This window comes from Syngnathoides biaculeatus, chromosome 14, assembly GCF_019802595.1.
Source record: "Syngnathoides biaculeatus isolate LvHL_M chromosome 14, ASM1980259v1, whole genome shotgun sequence".
Taxonomy (NCBI): domain Eukaryota; kingdom Metazoa; phylum Chordata; class Actinopteri; order Syngnathiformes; family Syngnathidae; genus Syngnathoides; species Syngnathoides biaculeatus.
Genome location: NC_084653.1, coordinates 12,778,748 through 12,796,503, shown reverse-complemented (window position 1 = coordinate 12,796,503; position 17,756 = coordinate 12,778,748). Strand labels below are relative to the sequence as shown.

Genomic DNA, 17,756 nt, shown 5'->3' with positions numbered 1-17,756 from the left:
AAATCTATTCTAAAGATGACTGGAAGCCAGTGCAAGGAATTTAGGACTGGAGTTATATCTTCTGACCGCTTTTTTTTTTTGTTGATCAGAACGCGAGCAGCAGCATTTTGAATGAGCTGCAGCTGTTTAATACTCTTTTTTTGGGAGATCAGTCAGAAGACCATTACAGTAGTCAAGTCTACTTGAGATAAAAGCATGGATGAGCTTTTCCTTGTTAGCTTGACACATACAAGACTTCACTCTCGATAAGGTACTTTACATAAATGTAAAGAACATCCAGGCATGTTCTCCCCATGCCTGCATGGCTCAGAAATGGATGGATGGATGGTACAACACCGCATCACATCAAAATATCTGCTCACGCCAATCACCCAACTGGACAAAAACTAGACCACCACATTGTTTTATATGGCCCACAAAAGCAAATAATGTGTCAACTTCCCTAATTCTTGCAATAATCTATACCAAAACTTCAAATTGTCATATTTAACAAATTATACAGTGACATTACAAACGTTTTTGTTACCAAACCACCTTTTACAGTAACTTGAACAATAGTTGTACAAACATTATTCTTGACGTCTGATTTGAAAAAAAAAAATTTTTGTATATTGTAGTATTGATAGTTTCCATAACTGCAAAGTGATAGTGGTGGTATTTAAAGGTGAATAAAGGATTAAGGCCTAGGTAACAAATACATGGCCCACCACTGTTTTCATGTGAGTCCATTAGTACCCAATAAAACACTCAACATACAATACTCATTATTATACAATACATTTTGCCTTTATAAAGACATCTATTACTTCATGTTTAGTGTTAGCTGTTATAGAACTGCAGTGTTACTTGGAGCGGTAAACTTTGTCCCTTCTAGTGTAGTTATAAAATATAACCAAAGCATTACAGTCAGCTACATGGAAATATTAATTAAAACTCCAGTGAATACCTCTGACTCCCACAAAGCCAAAATCAAAATCAAGCATGGTCTTTGCATTGCACTGGTATTGGATTGTATTTATTGGACTGTCAGGGTATATCTAGTGTTGTGGCTGAGTGTCAATACACCCATTCATCTCTTTTCAATAGCCCTTGTTCTCATTAGGTAGGCAGGTGAGCTGAAGCCTATCTCAGCTGACTTCACGCAAGAGGTGAGCTCTACCCAGAACTGGTTGCCAACCAATCAGAGGGCAGATATAAACAAACAGCCAATCACAACTGTGGACATGTAAGAGCCAAAGATGAATGTGCAAAAGACTGGGAAACCATGCAAACTCAAGATAATAATAATAATAATAATAATTAAGATTAACAAATTAACATAAGAACTGCAAGGCAGGTGCGCTAATTGCTAGGTTACTGTGACCACAAAATAATTCTCTCAATCAAAAATACTCGGGATTTACAGTATTATGCTTACTATACATGCAACAAAAATCAATCTATTTGTGGAAAAATAACCAATTTGAATTCTGAAATTTTATAGTGTGATTCTTGAGCAACGTCTTATTGGGATAAACACCTCGGGATGAAATGAGATAATTTTTTAAGTTACTCTGGCAATAACTAACAAAACATAAATTACATAATACAATGCACAGGCAAACACACCAGAACACAGTTACATTAAATACAGTATTATTAATTTATCATTAAGAGAGAGCTTAATTATGTCCAGAAGACAGAGAGCGTTTATACCAAACAAGGAACTAGATCTAAGAGTACCAGGTAAACTATACACTATATAACACAAAGTATTGGCTTTAAGTATTAGTGTTACAAATGCAAAATGAATGTTTTAAGTTAATATCTGGATATCCATATGATATCCACTTGGTAAACACTGTCTAACAAAGACATATTGAAAGTTTTCAGTCCTCACTCTGCTGCTGCGATTATGTCACACGTACAGCCCAGTGCTGTGGGCACTTGATTGACCAGCTTTGTTTGTGATTGATTTCTTGCTTCGCAAAGCAAAGTGTGGAAGTATACTATTACACTATTAAACCGAAGGCAAAAGCTCTCAGTGGCAGAATGCTGCAGTCTGAAGTGCATTCATATTTAATAGAGCAATGGGCTCCCTCACACATCACAGCGGTCAAGCCTATTAGGAGGATGAATCTTTTCATGCTGCTAAGGGAGGGAAGTCTCACCTGCGATCCATCATAGTCATATCAAATCTTAATTTTATCCAGAGAGGGAGGTAGGGAGGGGGTACATAATTAGATCTAATTTTACCTCCCTTGGTAGGAATTTCAATGCGTCCTCTCTGAATCTTGGCTCCTGACAACAATGGCCTCTGATGAAACAATTGAATGGAACGGCTTTATTCCTCTGGCTTTCCAATAATAACAGTAATTTTAAGTACTTGAAGAAATCTTTATAAATACATATATCGTCAAGGTCTGGTAGTTGTTAATTATCCAGCTCCGAATGGATAATTTTGGCGCCAGTTTCGTAAATCTGAAAAAAATGCCTATGTCTCGTTTTGAAAACAAACTCTTCATATGTGAGCAGGTTGCTACGGATGTGTTTTGCTTATCAAACCCCAAATACTCTATCCAACCAATCATCCATCCATTGATTTTCTGTAGCACTTATCCTGACTAGGGTCATGGGGGTGCTGGACCCTATCCCAACTGTCTTCATGAGAGAGGCAGGGTACACCCTGAACTGGTCGCTAGCCAATCGCAGGGCACAAAAAAAAAACACATTCAGATTCACACCGATGGGCAATTTAGAGTCTCCGTTCAACCAAGCATGGATGTTTTGGGGATGTGGGAGAAAACCAGAACAAGAGTTCCCAGGAAAAACCCCACACAGGCATGGGGAGAACATGCAAATGCCACACAGGTGGGGGTGGGATTTGAACTCTGGTACTTAGAACTGCTAGGCAGACATGTGAACCACCATACCTATATAAAAAACAACGACTCAGAGGACAGAACTATATGCTCTGAGGCCACTTACAATGGTTAAATAATTAGTCCCATTTCTAATAATTTAGGTTAGCCAAAAACTGCTGACTCTGAAGGCCCTGGTCATTTATAGTGACAGGGCAATGAATGGAAAGGGTTGATATCTGATTGGACAAAAAAAAAAAAAAATCTAGGATTCATGTACTGGAAGAAGACCACAACAACAGAAATATTGGGACTAAAACTTGGGTTGTAAATGTAAATCAATGCTCCTATTAGATGGCTCAACAAATCCAAACACAAGCATGTTTGGCTCATTTAAGACTAAATTTGTCCATCGCTGTGAACGTGAGGATGAATGGATGCTTGTCAATATGTGCCCTGTGATCGGTTGGTGACCAATCTAGAGTCTACCCTGCCTCTTGCATAAAGGTAGATGGAATTGCTCCACTTGCTACCCCATTACGTGATTGAGAAGAATAGATCGTTTTTGAACACATTTGTTTTGTCTTAACAAAATTTTTGTCTTCTCAAATTGATTTCAAATATGATATATGGACAACCAACTTCTACATTCATTAAAAAAGGTGAAAGGACTTCCTACCAGCACAGATAAATGACAGCACCCTATAGCTGCAGACTGGGACAAAGGAACTTTGAAAGTCTTTAATACCTTTTGTTTTGCACAAGATGTCTTCAAGAGCTACAAAAGATGACAATATTCTATGTTTAGGCTTAACTTGTGTATTTATATAAATAAATAATATACAGTACATTTATTTAACTTTTGCCCAAAGACACCATCCATAAAGAAAAGAAGATTCTAGTAAGTTTGGCTTCAAACCATCACATCATCTAACCCATATTTAAGCAAGTCGCCGCTACATACACAGAAAATCCTCCTCCTTTTTCAGGGTTTGGTCATGTGACATTCCGCATATAGCAGATTGATGGGCTGAGGTTAGAACAGTAAAATGTCCCACAGGTTATGTTGTTGCAGAGTAATTCACAATTTCTTTGAAATCTATCTATTCAAACTATCAACACTGACACAAAGCAATGCGGCAAACTTCAACATGTTGGCTGCATGTGTGCCCACAAATGCGTGATGGAACTACAGGAACAGATCCCGATTGTCCATTAACGTGAACCGTCTTGGGCATTTTATGTCAGTTATCATTCAGTAACAATTTGGTTCTTGTTTAGGTACATAGATACTGTATACTCGCCTAACAGCAATATGTGTTTTAATATGAGCCACTGAGAATTAGAGTGGGTTAAATGCGTACCTGCCATTTTGCATTAGGGTGATTTAAAGTTTTAGAGCCGCAGTAAAATCTGGGGGATTTATATTTTGGTGATTTAGATGACAATGTCTGGAGTTGAGCATGATTTTCCATGGGTTACGGGGGAGAGAGAAGTGTTGGGTGGATTCATGAGTAGTCGGGTGAGTTGGCTGTGACAGGAGTGACCACTTTAGCTGATTGCTATCCGTTTCCACTCATGCAGTAGGGTGTTGGCCTCGAGTGTTGGTTTGTGTGACAATAAAAGAATGACTTCAACCGGCAGTTTGTTGTCAACTCACCGGAGACTGGAGAGCCTGCAGTGACTTTTTCGTGATGCCATTTGTTGTGGACAATTTGCCTTTTGTTTTGAAGCAGATGATTATTTAAAAAAAGACCACCTGCTGACATGTTTGTGTGTCTGTGCTAGCCATACCTGAAGCGAGACAGCCACTTGTGTACAAATACTGTATCTGACCATACACAATCTTATCTTAATGTGCTGTCACCAAGTGCAAAGATACAAAACCAAATAACAGCTTCTTCTGCGAGCCCCGAGCTCAGAGGTCCATTTGTGGTTTGCATACCTGTTATCAATTTTCCCGTTCAGCTTCTTGTCAGAGAACAAAGTGACTCAACTCATAAATTTCATAGTTAAATGACATTATAAGACCAAGACCACGCCCAACAATTTATCAACACTACCTCACCATTGCAAGGCTTCAAACAGTATATTCTCAGAAGGATGTGTCTTCTGAGGTTAAATTGTCACAGAGTGTCATCAGCAGGTTGCAACAAAGCTATGTGGCCTCTTCGGAAAGTCTAACCTCCTAGAATTTATACTACCTTTCCTTAATGGAAAACGTCATTGGGTCAAAAGACCCATAAAAATGTAGGATCATTCTAACATAGGAAAGGATGTAGCTGTTTAGAACCAATTCAACACCACTTTTCCTTACCAGTCATTGCACAATTAAATTTCTAGTCAGAAAGAACTATTTTCTGAAGATAGACTACAACAATAGCTTTGCTTTGATCCCTGCATGCTTATGGCGTTTATTTCAATTAGATTGTCCCCAACAATGAGACTCACTTCAGAGGTTGAACTTCAATGAGTTTTCTTATTTTTCAATGGTGTAAATCAACAACATTATGATGTCTGTTATCTACATCATTTAGTTTGTGGTTCGTAGCATAACTGTAACATACTCGCATTTTGTCACTTTGTGTCCATAGAAGTTTTCTTGTTCTTTTGTACACTTGTGTGTCTGAGTAGGGTCGGTAAAGTGTAGCAGTAGCCTGTTGCTTTACATAATGCCACCTTAAAGGATTATAGATAACATCTTTTCGTGAAGGTTAATCAGAGGTAATTTTATGTATAATGGAGGTCTGTTGAAGGTTGCATTGAGCCACCTTTCCTAAGTATTTTTTTAAACATCAAACAACCTTCACTCTAAGTCAGTCGTTTTGCTTGGATGAAATGGGAAAATTCCGAAGCAAAAATAAGAATCCAACGTTGTCCACCAAGAGACTTGAAGTGTCACAGAAAGGCCTTGGAAATGTCAATGGATCAAACATCTGTTGCGAATCTTGATCACCTGTATAATGTATTTTAGGTTCATCCTAAAATTTTACCTGAAGAAAAGGGCTAATATCCCTAACTTTTTTTGTGAGGTATGCATTACCCAAGTGGGGCTTTAAATATTTCCTTGCTTTACTGGGGGGTTCAGTTCAGGGGATGTCATCAATCTCTGTCAACTATGGGCAGATGAAACTTTTTGAGACTCTGATTCAGGGCTACATAAATAAACTTTACAACTGTGTATATAGTACTGTTCAAAAATTGAATTGTTAAAAGGTTTGAGAAGACCAATCCTCTTCAAGCATTCTATCAATGAGTTTATGTAGAGTATAATTCAAAACACATTCTTTTGCTACGAAAATAATAACACTCTTCTCTGTCCAGGCCTTTTTCATGCGGGAGAGTAGCTGTGCGCTCTAAATGTGCAGGATGAAAAGATGGCGCAGCCGCTTGTACCGCCAGGACCAGACAGCTTCCGCCACTTTAGTCGCGAGTCCCTCGCCGCAATCGAGAAGCGGATTGCAGAGGAGAATGCCAAAAAGCCAAAGGGAGAGAAGAGAAATCGCAAAGATGACGATGAACTCAAGCCCAGTAGCGATTTGGAAGCAGGAAAGTCCATCCCCCTGGTGTATGGTGAGGTCCCCAAAGGAATGGTCTCCACACCAGTGGAAGACCTGGACCCCTACTACAGTAATCAGAAAGTAGGTTTGTTCAAGCACTAGACTTAATCATATGACCCAATGGAGTTCTCTTTGGCTCGGCTGGAAGTAAGGAGAGCCCGAGTAGTCAGGACTGATGTGTCTTGACAAGAAGACTCTAAAAACCAGATGTGAATCAACAGTCTACAAAATGGGATTAGCAATTTGTTGAGTCTGTTTAGGGAACCACATTGCAAAGAGTGCTCGTAAATTAGCTGTGAAGTGCTGATATGATTGGTCGACTGTCTTTGTTTCCCAGACGTTCATAGTAATAAACAAAGGAAATTTCATCTTCCGGTTCAATGCTGCTCCTGCCTTGTACCTCCTGAGTCCCTTCAACCCCGTGAGAAGAATATCTATTTGGATTTTGGTCCACTCATATCCTTTTTGTAATGTTTATCTTATCTTCTAGGCTACCTTGGTAGATTGGACTTACTCTCAGTGCTCTTCTTTGCTTTAGCTCTTGCATATTGGCTGTATTCGAATTGTGGAAGTGTACCTAATGTTGTGAGGAGTGGAGCTAGAGTTACACATACGCATTCTATGTCATTTTTTTCCTTGACACCTGTGTTCACATTGTTCAGCTTGGTGATCATGTGCACTATCATCACCAACTGTGTATTTATGACACTGAGTCGACCGCCTGACTGGGCCAAGAATGTTGAGTATGTTCTTTCTCTGGTCACTCATTGAATCCTATATTACACTATAAGTGTTGATATTCTGAAGAATAAATATTCTTTGTCTCCAACAGATACACCTTTACTGCAATCTACACATTTGAATCCCTCGTTAAAATTTTAGCCAGAGGTTTCTGCATAGGCAAGTTCACCTTTCTTAGAGATCCATGGAACTGGCTGGACTTCTCCGTCATTGTTATGGCGTAAGTACTTTCACATGGAAATTTATGCACTAAAGTGAATGTATTGTCTGGAACAATCATAAAAAGGAGCAACATCTCTTGCTGTAACCTAGAGGTCAAATTGTCATGGCCAAAGAAGGAGCAGCATCACATGGAGTCTGTTGAAAGTGGCATTTCATGTATTCTAATACAAATATAAGTGAACTCTGTGTCTTGAGTCCAAAGACATTTATACATGTTTGACGATAAAAGCTGAAACTAAGCAAAGACATAACTATGCAGTACTCAATTCTGGAGAAACTATCAAGACTCAACACTTCAGTTCCCCTGATTTTTTGACTGTTGCTAAAACAGGTACCTAGTGACGGAGCATTGAAGATCATGGCTTGATGAAGCCAGCAGAACGACATATTCTACATAGAGCAGAGATGCAATGCTGAGGCCACCAAACGGGACACCCTCTACACCTTGGCTGTAACAAGAAATTCTGTCCATAAAAATGATGAACTATCAGGGTGAAAGTTATGAACAAAATCAGTGATAAAGGGAAGCCTAGGTGGAGTCCAACTCTCACCGGAAATGAATCCGATTTATTGCCGGCAATGCGGACCAAACTCTGACACCGTTGGTACAGAGACCAAACAGGGGGTTCGGTACCTCATACTCCCAAAGGACCCCCCCACAGGACTTCCCAAGGAACACGATCGAACGCCTTGTCCAAGTCAACAAAACACATGTGACTGGTTGGGCGAACTCCCATGCATCCTCGAGGATCCTGCCGAGAGTGCAAAGCTGGTTCATTGTTCCACGGCCAGGATGAAAATCACATTGCTTCTTCCGAATCTGCAATTTGACTTCCCAACTGACTTTCCTCTCCAGCACCCTTGATAGACCTTACCACGGAGGGTGAGGAGTGTGATCCCCTTGTAATTGGAACGCACCCTCTGGTCCCCCTTCTTTAAAAGGGGGACCACCACCCAAGTCTGCCAGTCCAGAGGCACTGTCCGCAATGTCCATGCGATGTTGCAGAGGTGTGTCAACCAGAACAGCCCCGCAATATCCAGAGCCTTCTGGAACTCCAGTGGAGCGGATAGTTGGCAGCCGAGTGTGAAGCAGCTGGGATGAGAATTGGCACATCCAAATCTGAGACCAAAAGGGCGGGATGCCCTGTCCGGGTCAAGGATGAGATCCTCCCCCAAGTGGAGGAGTCCAAGTATCTTGGGGTCTTGTTCACGAGAACAATGGAGCGGGAGATCGACAAGCGGATCGGTGCAACATCTGCAGTGATGCAGACTTCATCGGTACGTTGTGGTAAAGAGGGAGTTACGTTAAAGGTGAAGCTCTCAATTTAGCAGTCAATCAACGTTCCTACCCTCACCTATGGTCACGAGCTGTGGGCTGTGACCAAAAGAACAAAATCTCAGGTACAAGAGCCCAAAAAGATTTTCCTCCTCAGGGTGTCCAGGCTCCCCCTTAGAGATAGGGTGACAAGCTCGGTGATCCTGGAGGGGCTCAGTGTCGGGCCGTTGCTCCTCCACATTGAGAGGAGCCATATGAAGTCAATGAGGCATCTGATCCAGATGCCTCCCAGCTGCGGTGTTCAGGTCACGTCCCACCAGAAAGTGACCCCGGGGATGACCCAGGACACGCTGGAAAGACTATGTCTTTTGACTGGCCTAAGAACGCCTCTGGATTCCTCCGGAAGAGCTGGATGAAGTGACTCGGGGAAGGAAATTGCGTATCCCTGGTAAAGTTACTGCCCCCGCAACCTGACCCGGAAAAGTGGTAGAAGATAGATGGATGGATATTTTCACTGCTCAAACATGTAGGGAAGTATAGGCATCAGAAAGATATTAGACAAGGAGGCAGCTATTTTTCAGCATGGTGTGACTTCACACCTTCAGCAGACATGTCCACAGAGTCTGAGGGCAAGAGAAGTTTTTTGTTGTATACAAAATGTTTGTGCCTTTTAATCATTCAAATTTGAGAGGTTTGTTGGTATCATTCTATGTATCTTCTTTGTTGTGTCAAAATTTACAAGATGTTATTTTCAGTATGTAGGGATTTTAAGAGTGATGGCATGTTTTTCATTCTCAGTTCTAATTGAACATTTCCTTGTAGGTATGTAACCGAGTTTATAAGCCTTGGCAGTTTCTCAGCTCTTCGTACCTTCAGAGTGCTGCGAGCTTTAAAAGCTATTTCTGTGATCCCAGGTAAGCCATAAAGGTAATACGCATTTACCTATATCACTAACATTTTATGACAAAGTTGGAGTGAGACCAACAGCACAGTTTACACAGAAATGCTCATTTTTAATCTGATTAAAACAGTGTTGCATTGATTTATAAATTTAATGGCTGAGCTTGGAACTCAATTTAGTCATTTCTCAAATTGTGAGTAAAATTAGTGAACGGAGAGGTGTGTCCTGATACCTCTTGTTTGGTATCTTAGCTAAGCAGTGTTTATTTCTAATATACTGTACTGTATGTCAGCCAAGGTCATGTTTTGCTTCATTTCTTGCGGCCGTTGAGCACATGAATAGCCTAACATTGCAACTACCTTTGGTAGGCTTGAAGACCATCGTCGGGGCGCTGTTCCAGTCGGTAAAGAAGCTTTCTGATGTGATGATCCTCACTGTCTTCTGTTTGAGCGTCTTTGCCCTCATAGGGTTGCAACTCTTTATGGGACATTTAAAACAAAAGTGTGTGTTCATGCCACTCCACAATAACTCTGCCATCAATGGCACATTTTCCAATGGGACCTACATGAATGGAACTTACAACAACAGCCAAATAGATGCTTTCAACTGGACAGAGTACTCACTTGACAATAGTAAGTATTTGAAAACCTTTAACCTTTCACCCTTTCCACCTGTGTAAAAGACTACTTCCAGGACATGTATGTGTTTATTTAATCTTTTTCTCCAATTACATCAGCCTCCTTCTCAGTCTAACCTTCTTAATTGAAATTGCAAGCTCACTTAAAATATATAGCACTGTATGAACAATGGAACTGTTTCTTAAACCATTTTACTTCACAGGGACAGCTAACGGCCCAAAGATAATGTCATCAGATTTCTATTCTCTGACTAGTTGCTCAGAGCAGAGATGTTGCACCCAAGTTTGACTAAAAACATGTCACAACATCTGTAGTGATCCACACACATGAATACATTTAATTTTTTTCAACCCCATAATGGGCTGGGCACTGTGATGGACTGGTTAGCACATCACAGTTCTAAAGACCCGGGTTCAAATCTGGCCTCCCCGTAGCAAGTGTGCATGCTCTCCCTGTCCATGCATGGGTTTTCTCCAGGTACTCCAGTTTCCTCCTACATTACAAAAATATCCATGCTCGGTTCACTAGCGACTCTAAATTGTCCACAGGTGTGAATGTAAGTACCTATGCCTGTTTGTTTATGTGCCCTGCGTTTGGCTAGCGACAAGTTCAGCACGTACCCAGCCTCGTGGCAAAAATCAGATGAGTAAGCGGCACACTCGCGACCCTATTGAGAATAATCGGTTAAGAGAATGGATGGATTGACACCCACAATGGCTGACGGAAAAGGAGAAATTGACTTGGTCTTGGACATACTTAAAAATCCATTTTGAAGCCAGATTTTTCAAGAAAAGTCAAGACATTGTGAGGAGAGGTCATGCAACCATGAAGTAAGCTTTGCTCTCTCAGCTCATTTTTACTCTAGAATTGGTGGTTTCTACAATTATGAAGTGATAGTGGTGGTATTAACAAGTAGATTAAATCAAGTTAATCCCTACTTAAAACACAGACACCAAATACAAGGTATGTCATTGGATTCTATGACCACTTTTTTGTTCCCTTATTAGAGCATGACAAACTACAGCCTCAACAACGATGTCGTTTTTACTTATTCATCAAAACTGTCTTGCACTGAAACCGCTCAACTTTTAATCTACCATAGTGAAACTTTGTCTCCAACAGAAAATTACTATTATATCCCAGGCAAACGGGATCCATTGCTTTGTGGAAACGGCAGTGAGGCTGGGTGAGTTAATCCCACAGTTATATAATAAAGGGGCCATACTATGAAAAAGGAAAGTTTTAATTGTTTGTATACAAATATTTGGGTCCACTCTCAACTCACCCATTGATGACACAAACAAGTACAGTGGTGCCTTGTGGTACGGGATACTTTTCGATGTATGAGATGCGTTTCAATGACCTCAATGTGAATTACATGATCAAAAGCATTCAAATACATGAAAAAATTTGAAAAAGTACAAGTAAAATTACTTTTAGTGCAAGAAACATTAGTGAAAAGTGGAAGTACTCTAAAACGCAAGAGAAATAGGAAGAGTTTTGATCTGGATTTGAAAACACTCCCACTTGGGGTTGACATCACCTCTGTTGGGAATTTATTCCTTTTTTTTTGCAGCATATTAGATATATGCTGATTGCTTTGGACTCTGTACTCCACTAGGGAAGATTAAACATAACCAATATCTTTGGTATAGTACATATTAGTCACTATTAAACGCTCACTGGAAACTTTTCAATTCAAAATAGTGTGCAGTGAATATTCAAAACTGAGGTTTTGATCATAATAAATTTATTTAAATTTAGAATTTATTCACCACAGAGGACTAAAATATCTTGCCTTCAGTCATCTGATACATGGCGTCACACTGTAACCTGCTGTGCTATCTCATGAAACGTCCTCAATTCTTCGTTACAAGCCAGGCAAACATTAGCTAAATCTTGGTTCTTCTCAGGACAAATTTTCTCACTTATTTTCAGCACACAGTCTTTGATAAATTCACCCTGAGTGAAAGAATTGCAGTGCTTGGCAATCAGCATTGCCACCTCATAGCTCACACTTGTAGCATCATTTCATTTGACTCACGGGCTCTTGCGAAAAAGCGCTGCTGCGCCGTTAAAACAGCTTCCAGTTGTTTCGATTTTTGGCCGTGTTTGTCTCCAGAAAGCTTGTTGTAGTTTGCATGTTTTGTCAGATAGTGCCGCTTGACACTGACAAACTAGACTTAAATAAATCGAATTTAATTGTGGAATTATATCAGACACAGTTGTTTTGTATTCCAGCAAAAAAAAAAAAAAATCCTCCAATTTCCACTTGTTCTGGAATCGGAGCACACGTTGTCAACTTTTCTTTCTTTACATACAGCCGCCATGTTTTTAATGGGTTGTGCTGAAATGATGACAAAAGGTCATATGTCAAGTGCAACAAGGATGTTGCTACAGTGCTACTGCTCCCTTCTGGTGAGATATAAAATAGTTGTTTTTACACAAGTATTTTATGTAGCAGTCAACGATGCAAGTGGGCCGTATGTATTTGATCATTTAATAGAGGCTGCGGGCCAGGGAAAATTTGAACACGGGCCGCAATTGGCCCCCGGGCCGGACTTTGGGCATGGCTGTTCTAAAGAGACGCGTTAAGCTTTTTAATAACACTTCCAGTTGAAGTTTACTGTCAAAGTAAACATCAAACAAAGAGAATTGCAGGTTGTGTGTGCCTGAGAAAAGGCCTCACAGTATTGGGTACTGGAACACAAATGTCGGTGCAACATAGGTAGACAGATAATATAACAACTCAACTCACGATATTCTTTATCCTCTACAAGAAGTTACTAATATTACATAGTCTTGTTTCATTTACAAGAGCAGTAGATGAGCAAGAGGAATGGCCCAACACCTTTTCATCTAGGCATGCTGAGGACTATTCTCAACATTAAATGCAGTGACCATATCACAAACGATGAGATTATCTCATGCATGAATTTGCCAAGTCTATTCAGCCTGCCCCGTGAGCGTCGTCACCACTGGTTGCGAGAAGTCCACCAGGTGCCAGATGGAAGAATACCGAAAGATGTCCTCTACGGAGAGCTTGCATCCAGAAAGCGAGCTCGAGGTCAGCCACATCTCTGTTTCAAAAATCTATGCAAAGAAGACATGAAAGCTCTGGGTTTGGACATGATCAACTGCGAGGAAACTGCAGCAGACCAAAACCGCTGGAGACATTAGCTGCAAAATTGCTGCAGCCACGACTGTCACTCTTGTATCGGCCTACAGAGCCACAAATAGTGCTGCCGTAATAACGCTCTCCCAGCTCAAGGTGCAGATCCATAGTCTTCTGAGAACTGACGAATGCCAAAAAAGAACAAGATGAAGAAGGACTGTTCTTCGTCTGTCTGCAAGACTGGATTATACTGCTTCCCGGTGGCCAAGGCAGGCACAACAGAAGGAGCAGTACAATGAATTGTATTCCAGTATTTTTCATATGCACAATCTGTTTAATTCTTTACATACTATTTAATTGTTATTGTTCTGTATTTATAAAGTACAATATACAGGTATTATTAATTTTATTCAAACAACAAATTAAACTTGTATTTCAAGGCACCACTGTATCATGAATATGTTCCATTTTGGGGCAGTATAAAATATGACACCTTTTCTTTGTTTTTAATGCAGGCAGTGCCCTGAAGGGTTTTCATGCATCAAAGTGGGAAAGAACCCTGACTATGGTTACACCAGCTTTGACTCATTTGGATGGGCCTTCCTTTCTCTCTTTAGACTTATGACTCAGGATTTTTGGGAAAACTTGTACCAGCAGGTAAACCTTAATGGTCGAGAGGTTATGAAACATTTTCCCAATTGTTTGATTCCATTTAACTTTGGTTGAAACAATACAATTTTAAGAATAATGATGACAATAATAATAATACATTCAATGGATTGATCCCTATACTCATTCAGAAGGTTCATTACACGGTGTTCACATATTGTATTTCTGAATGAAATACGTCTGAGTCACCACACGTCAGCGGAGCTTGCATTTCAGTCTGCCTGCATCTCAATCAAATTCACCAAAATGGCGGAAGACGGGATTTATGTCGTGTCAAAACTTCGATGTGGTCTGGACAGGCATAAGTTCAGACCAAGTTTCAGTCACCAAATTGTCACATGCGACAGGCAAATGTCAAAGAACCCATCTTCATTGCATCAGTACACCCATCTTGGTGGATACCAATCTGAGAAATTGAAACAAACATGCTTATCCTTCAAGGTAAACACATTAATTTGATTGTGATTTAAAATTAAATCCGAAGCCTGTTATAAAGAAGGTTAATTGCCCAAATGAAGACTGTAATGGTTGACTCATAATATTCAAGGTTCATATGTTAATGGGTGTGCTGTGTTCGTTCTTTGTCTAAAATACAAAACCAGGTTGGTCTCTGCCAAAGGCTTCTCACATTACAATATTTGACAAATACACTTTCAAGAGGTTGTTCAAACCAAGCTCAACATGATCTGCAGGTGTGTCTTGACCATGAATGAACAAAGACAAGTTGACCCATGTCTCAAACAACACAGTCCCGTGTGATGAGTTCTGTCATGGTCCGCTGCCTAACTCTGCTAATATCTCTTAACATCTCCATTGATCTAAATACTTTGCAGAACCTTGTATTATCTTTGTTTAACAGTACATAATCTACTAAGTGAAGATCCACCACGTGCCCATAAAATGCTAACACTGGCCAAAAATGTCCACAATGTCAGCAGGTGCACATATTTTGTTGTTGATTGGTACGTTGTCTATCGCAGTTAACTTATCTCAAAAACACAAAAAAAGACATAAGCTCGACCAATGTTAATTTCTAACAGCCTAACATCTTAAAAAAAGGGAAATGAAGTTCAATGGAAAATGCCAACTTCTTTTCCAGCAATTATAAACATTTTTACAGCAAACAACATTCAAAGTAAAGATTTATACGAATAAAAGGTTGTGTACAGTAGTTGTGCACATGTCTGAGATATTCTCACTCGGTGATTCTAGCAGGTTAAGTGGAAGTAAAATTCACTAGAACTGCAAAATGTCTTTGTTCCCGACAGACACTCCGGGCATCAGGAAAGCCCTACATGGTGTTCTTTGTGTTGGTCATATTCCTCGGCTCTTTCTACCTAATCAACCTGATTTTGGCTGTGGTGGCGATGGCGTATGAGGAGCAGAGCCAGGCCACGATAAAGGAGGCTCAGGAGAAGGAGGAGGAGTTTCAGGCCATGCTGGACCAACTCAAACGACAGCAAGAAGATGCGCAGGTGGGCCCGTTTAATGTGCGCTGCTGTTTTGAATCCAGTGGTGGGATTAATGGAGGGCACAAGGAGGACTCTCAATCAATATAAGTGTAAAGTAAAGCAGAAAAACCTCTACAGAAAGCAGACCTATTAGGACTATTAACATTTGTACTTTTGTTTTGGCAATGTCTTGTGAAAGGCCATCATTGTATTCATTTTAAATGTCACAACATATAATCCAATAACAGAAAGGCTTTATTGTGTTACCAGAGATTAAATTGCTTTTCTGAATTGTTTTTTCTCATTTAAAATGTACGGTTTCTGAATCTGATATTTTCCCAGGCTGCAGCTGTGGCATCAGCAGAGCACGATGAGGTCAGTAACCATGCCGGTGTCACGGAGAGCTCCTCAGAAACCTCCAAGCTCAGTTCGAAAAGTGCCAAAGAGAGATGCAACAGGCGAAGAAAAAGGAAAGAGGAGAGCAGAGTCCCAAAATCCGAGTCTCAGGATAGTATTAAGAAGGCCCGATGTCGTTTCTCTGTGGAGCCCAACATGCTCAACTATGACATGAAGTGCTCGGCAGCCCACCAGGTTCAGTACCATTTGTAGGGTGATCTGTTTGTGGCATTTTGTGTCGTCTTCTGATGTAACGCAACGCTAAGTGCCTCATTTACTAAGCTTTGTATGTGCAAAAATTGGCTCAAACGAGATGTTGATGCTAATCTCCTGACAGAGCGCCTTCAGGATTGAGTCTGAAATCATCTTTCAATATTTATTACAGTGGAACCGTTGAAGCTGAATGCAATTTAGAATTAATCTATAACAATATTTAACGGGAGAAAATTAGACCCTAAAATAAACAATTTGCTTAGTTAAATGATCATCATCATGAATGTCAAAGTAAGCAAACAAACATCAAATTGTCACAGTTCATCTAAAAGATTAACATACTGCATAACACCTCAAGATAAGAGCTCAAATCAGTAAAACAGCAAATAGCTTTGTTTCCCTTTATCTTTGTCTTTTTTGCAACTCTTATTGCCAAAGAAATACAGTGGTGCCTTGTGATACGAGTGACCTCACTTATTACTTTTTGAGACAAGAACTGTCATAAGACCAAGACTACGCAGGGCTACAGGAAAAGCCCTATTTCCTCCAATTGGTTGTCTCCGTGTAAAAGACCCACTTGTGAGAGCATGCTGGCTTGGGAGACGAAAGGGAAGGCAGGGAGATCCTCACTAGTGATGCAAATAAGGTTGGGAAATTCAAATGACCTGATTTCAGTCCTTTGTGCATAAAAAAATATTTGGAACTTAATGACTTCAGTTCCTATTTCAAATTTAGTGAGGCACCATAGAGACTGGATTACATCTCAAATACTAGAAAAAAAGTTTGTTTGGTAAAATATGTCCTTCTATTTGTTCATTTTACATGGATGAACCACAGGGACCTACAGCAAAAGAGGGGTTTATTGTGGTTATAACTAGCCCTAAAGGTCTGGCAGGCAGTCTCTGTCCACGCTGAAGCACACAAAATTTCTGATATACCCTTTGCTTGCTTCAGGTCCTTTTGGGACTAACCTGCAAAAAATAAATAAATAAAATTGAAAATTACAAAGTTGCTCCACAAAAAAAATTATTGATTAATAACAAAGAAGAAAAAGAACAAAAAATATTTAAAGTCTTGGTCGTGGTGTTATAAGCCTTTTAAGCAATAGATATATGAACATAAATGGTGCAAAGACAACTGTAAACAACAATGTATCAAATCTCACAGGCATGTACTGTATTTTTTACCCGGTGCAAAAAAAACAACTAATAATACTGCCATACACAGGAGGTGAGACTGTCTATATACTGCTCCCAGGTGGCCAAGGCATACACACACACACACACACACACACACACACACACACACACACACACACACACACACACACACACACACACCACACACACACACACACACACACACACACACACCAGATGAACACAATGTCTATTGAATTGAAGCAAAAAGAAAAGAGGCAAAAACTAAAAACATTTTTTTCCACATTCTCTTTAATTATGTCATTACTCCTGTTACTAGTACTTACATTTTTCTTTGGTAAAACGTTACCGAGTGTTCTTTTCCTTACTAGTCCTATTATTTCCTTTTTGTTTTTTTTTGTTTTTTTTTGGGGGGGGGGAGGCTGGAAAGGATGAATGGTATTTCAATTCATTACAATAGGGACAGATAACGTGAGTATTTGGAGTTATGAGTGTTCATATCTCAAGGCACCAAAAATGGGAGGACAAACTCAGTGGTTCCACTGTTTGTACCAAATTAATACCAGGAGACTTA

At 40.1% G+C, this 17,756-nt stretch overlaps 3 protein-coding genes across 4 annotated transcripts in view; 1 reads left to right on the top strand and 2 right to left on the bottom strand.

The window, feature by feature from the left end:
* The window catches only part of slc38a11 (solute carrier family 38 member 11), a 60,015-nt gene that overhangs the window by 16,021 nt on the left and 26,238 nt on the right, over nt 1-17,756 (bottom strand). The window lies entirely within an intron of this gene.
* Nucleotides 1-17,756, top strand: part of scn1laa (sodium channel, voltage-gated, type I-like, alpha) — a 44,270-nt gene that overhangs the window by 4,324 nt on the left and 22,190 nt on the right. For both annotated transcript variants that reach the window (XM_061842610.1, XM_061842609.1), the window contains exons 2-11: nt 6,165-6,481; nt 6,738-6,858; nt 7,056-7,143; nt 7,233-7,361; nt 9,462-9,553; nt 9,909-10,172; nt 11,301-11,364; nt 13,809-13,950; nt 15,231-15,437; nt 15,756-16,004. In XM_061842610.1, coding sequence (XP_061698594.1) covers nt 6,218-6,481; nt 6,738-6,858; nt 7,056-7,143; nt 7,233-7,361; nt 9,462-9,553; nt 9,909-10,172; nt 11,301-11,364; nt 13,809-13,950; nt 15,231-15,437; nt 15,756-16,004 — 1,620 coding nt within the window. In that variant the 5' untranslated portion in view covers nt 6,165-6,217. The remainder of the gene's footprint in view (nt 1-6,164; nt 6,482-6,737; nt 6,859-7,055; nt 7,144-7,232; nt 7,362-9,461; nt 9,554-9,908; nt 10,173-11,300; nt 11,365-13,808; nt 13,951-15,230; nt 15,438-15,755; nt 16,005-17,756) is intronic.
* Nucleotides 16,025-17,756, bottom strand: part of LOC133512711 (tetratricopeptide repeat protein 21B-like) — a 39,946-nt gene continuing 38,214 nt past the window's right edge. Inside the window, exon 30 of the transcript XR_009798267.1 lies at nt 16,025-16,993. The gene's annotated coding sequence lies outside the window, so the exon portion shown is untranslated. The remainder of the gene's footprint in view (nt 16,994-17,756) is intronic.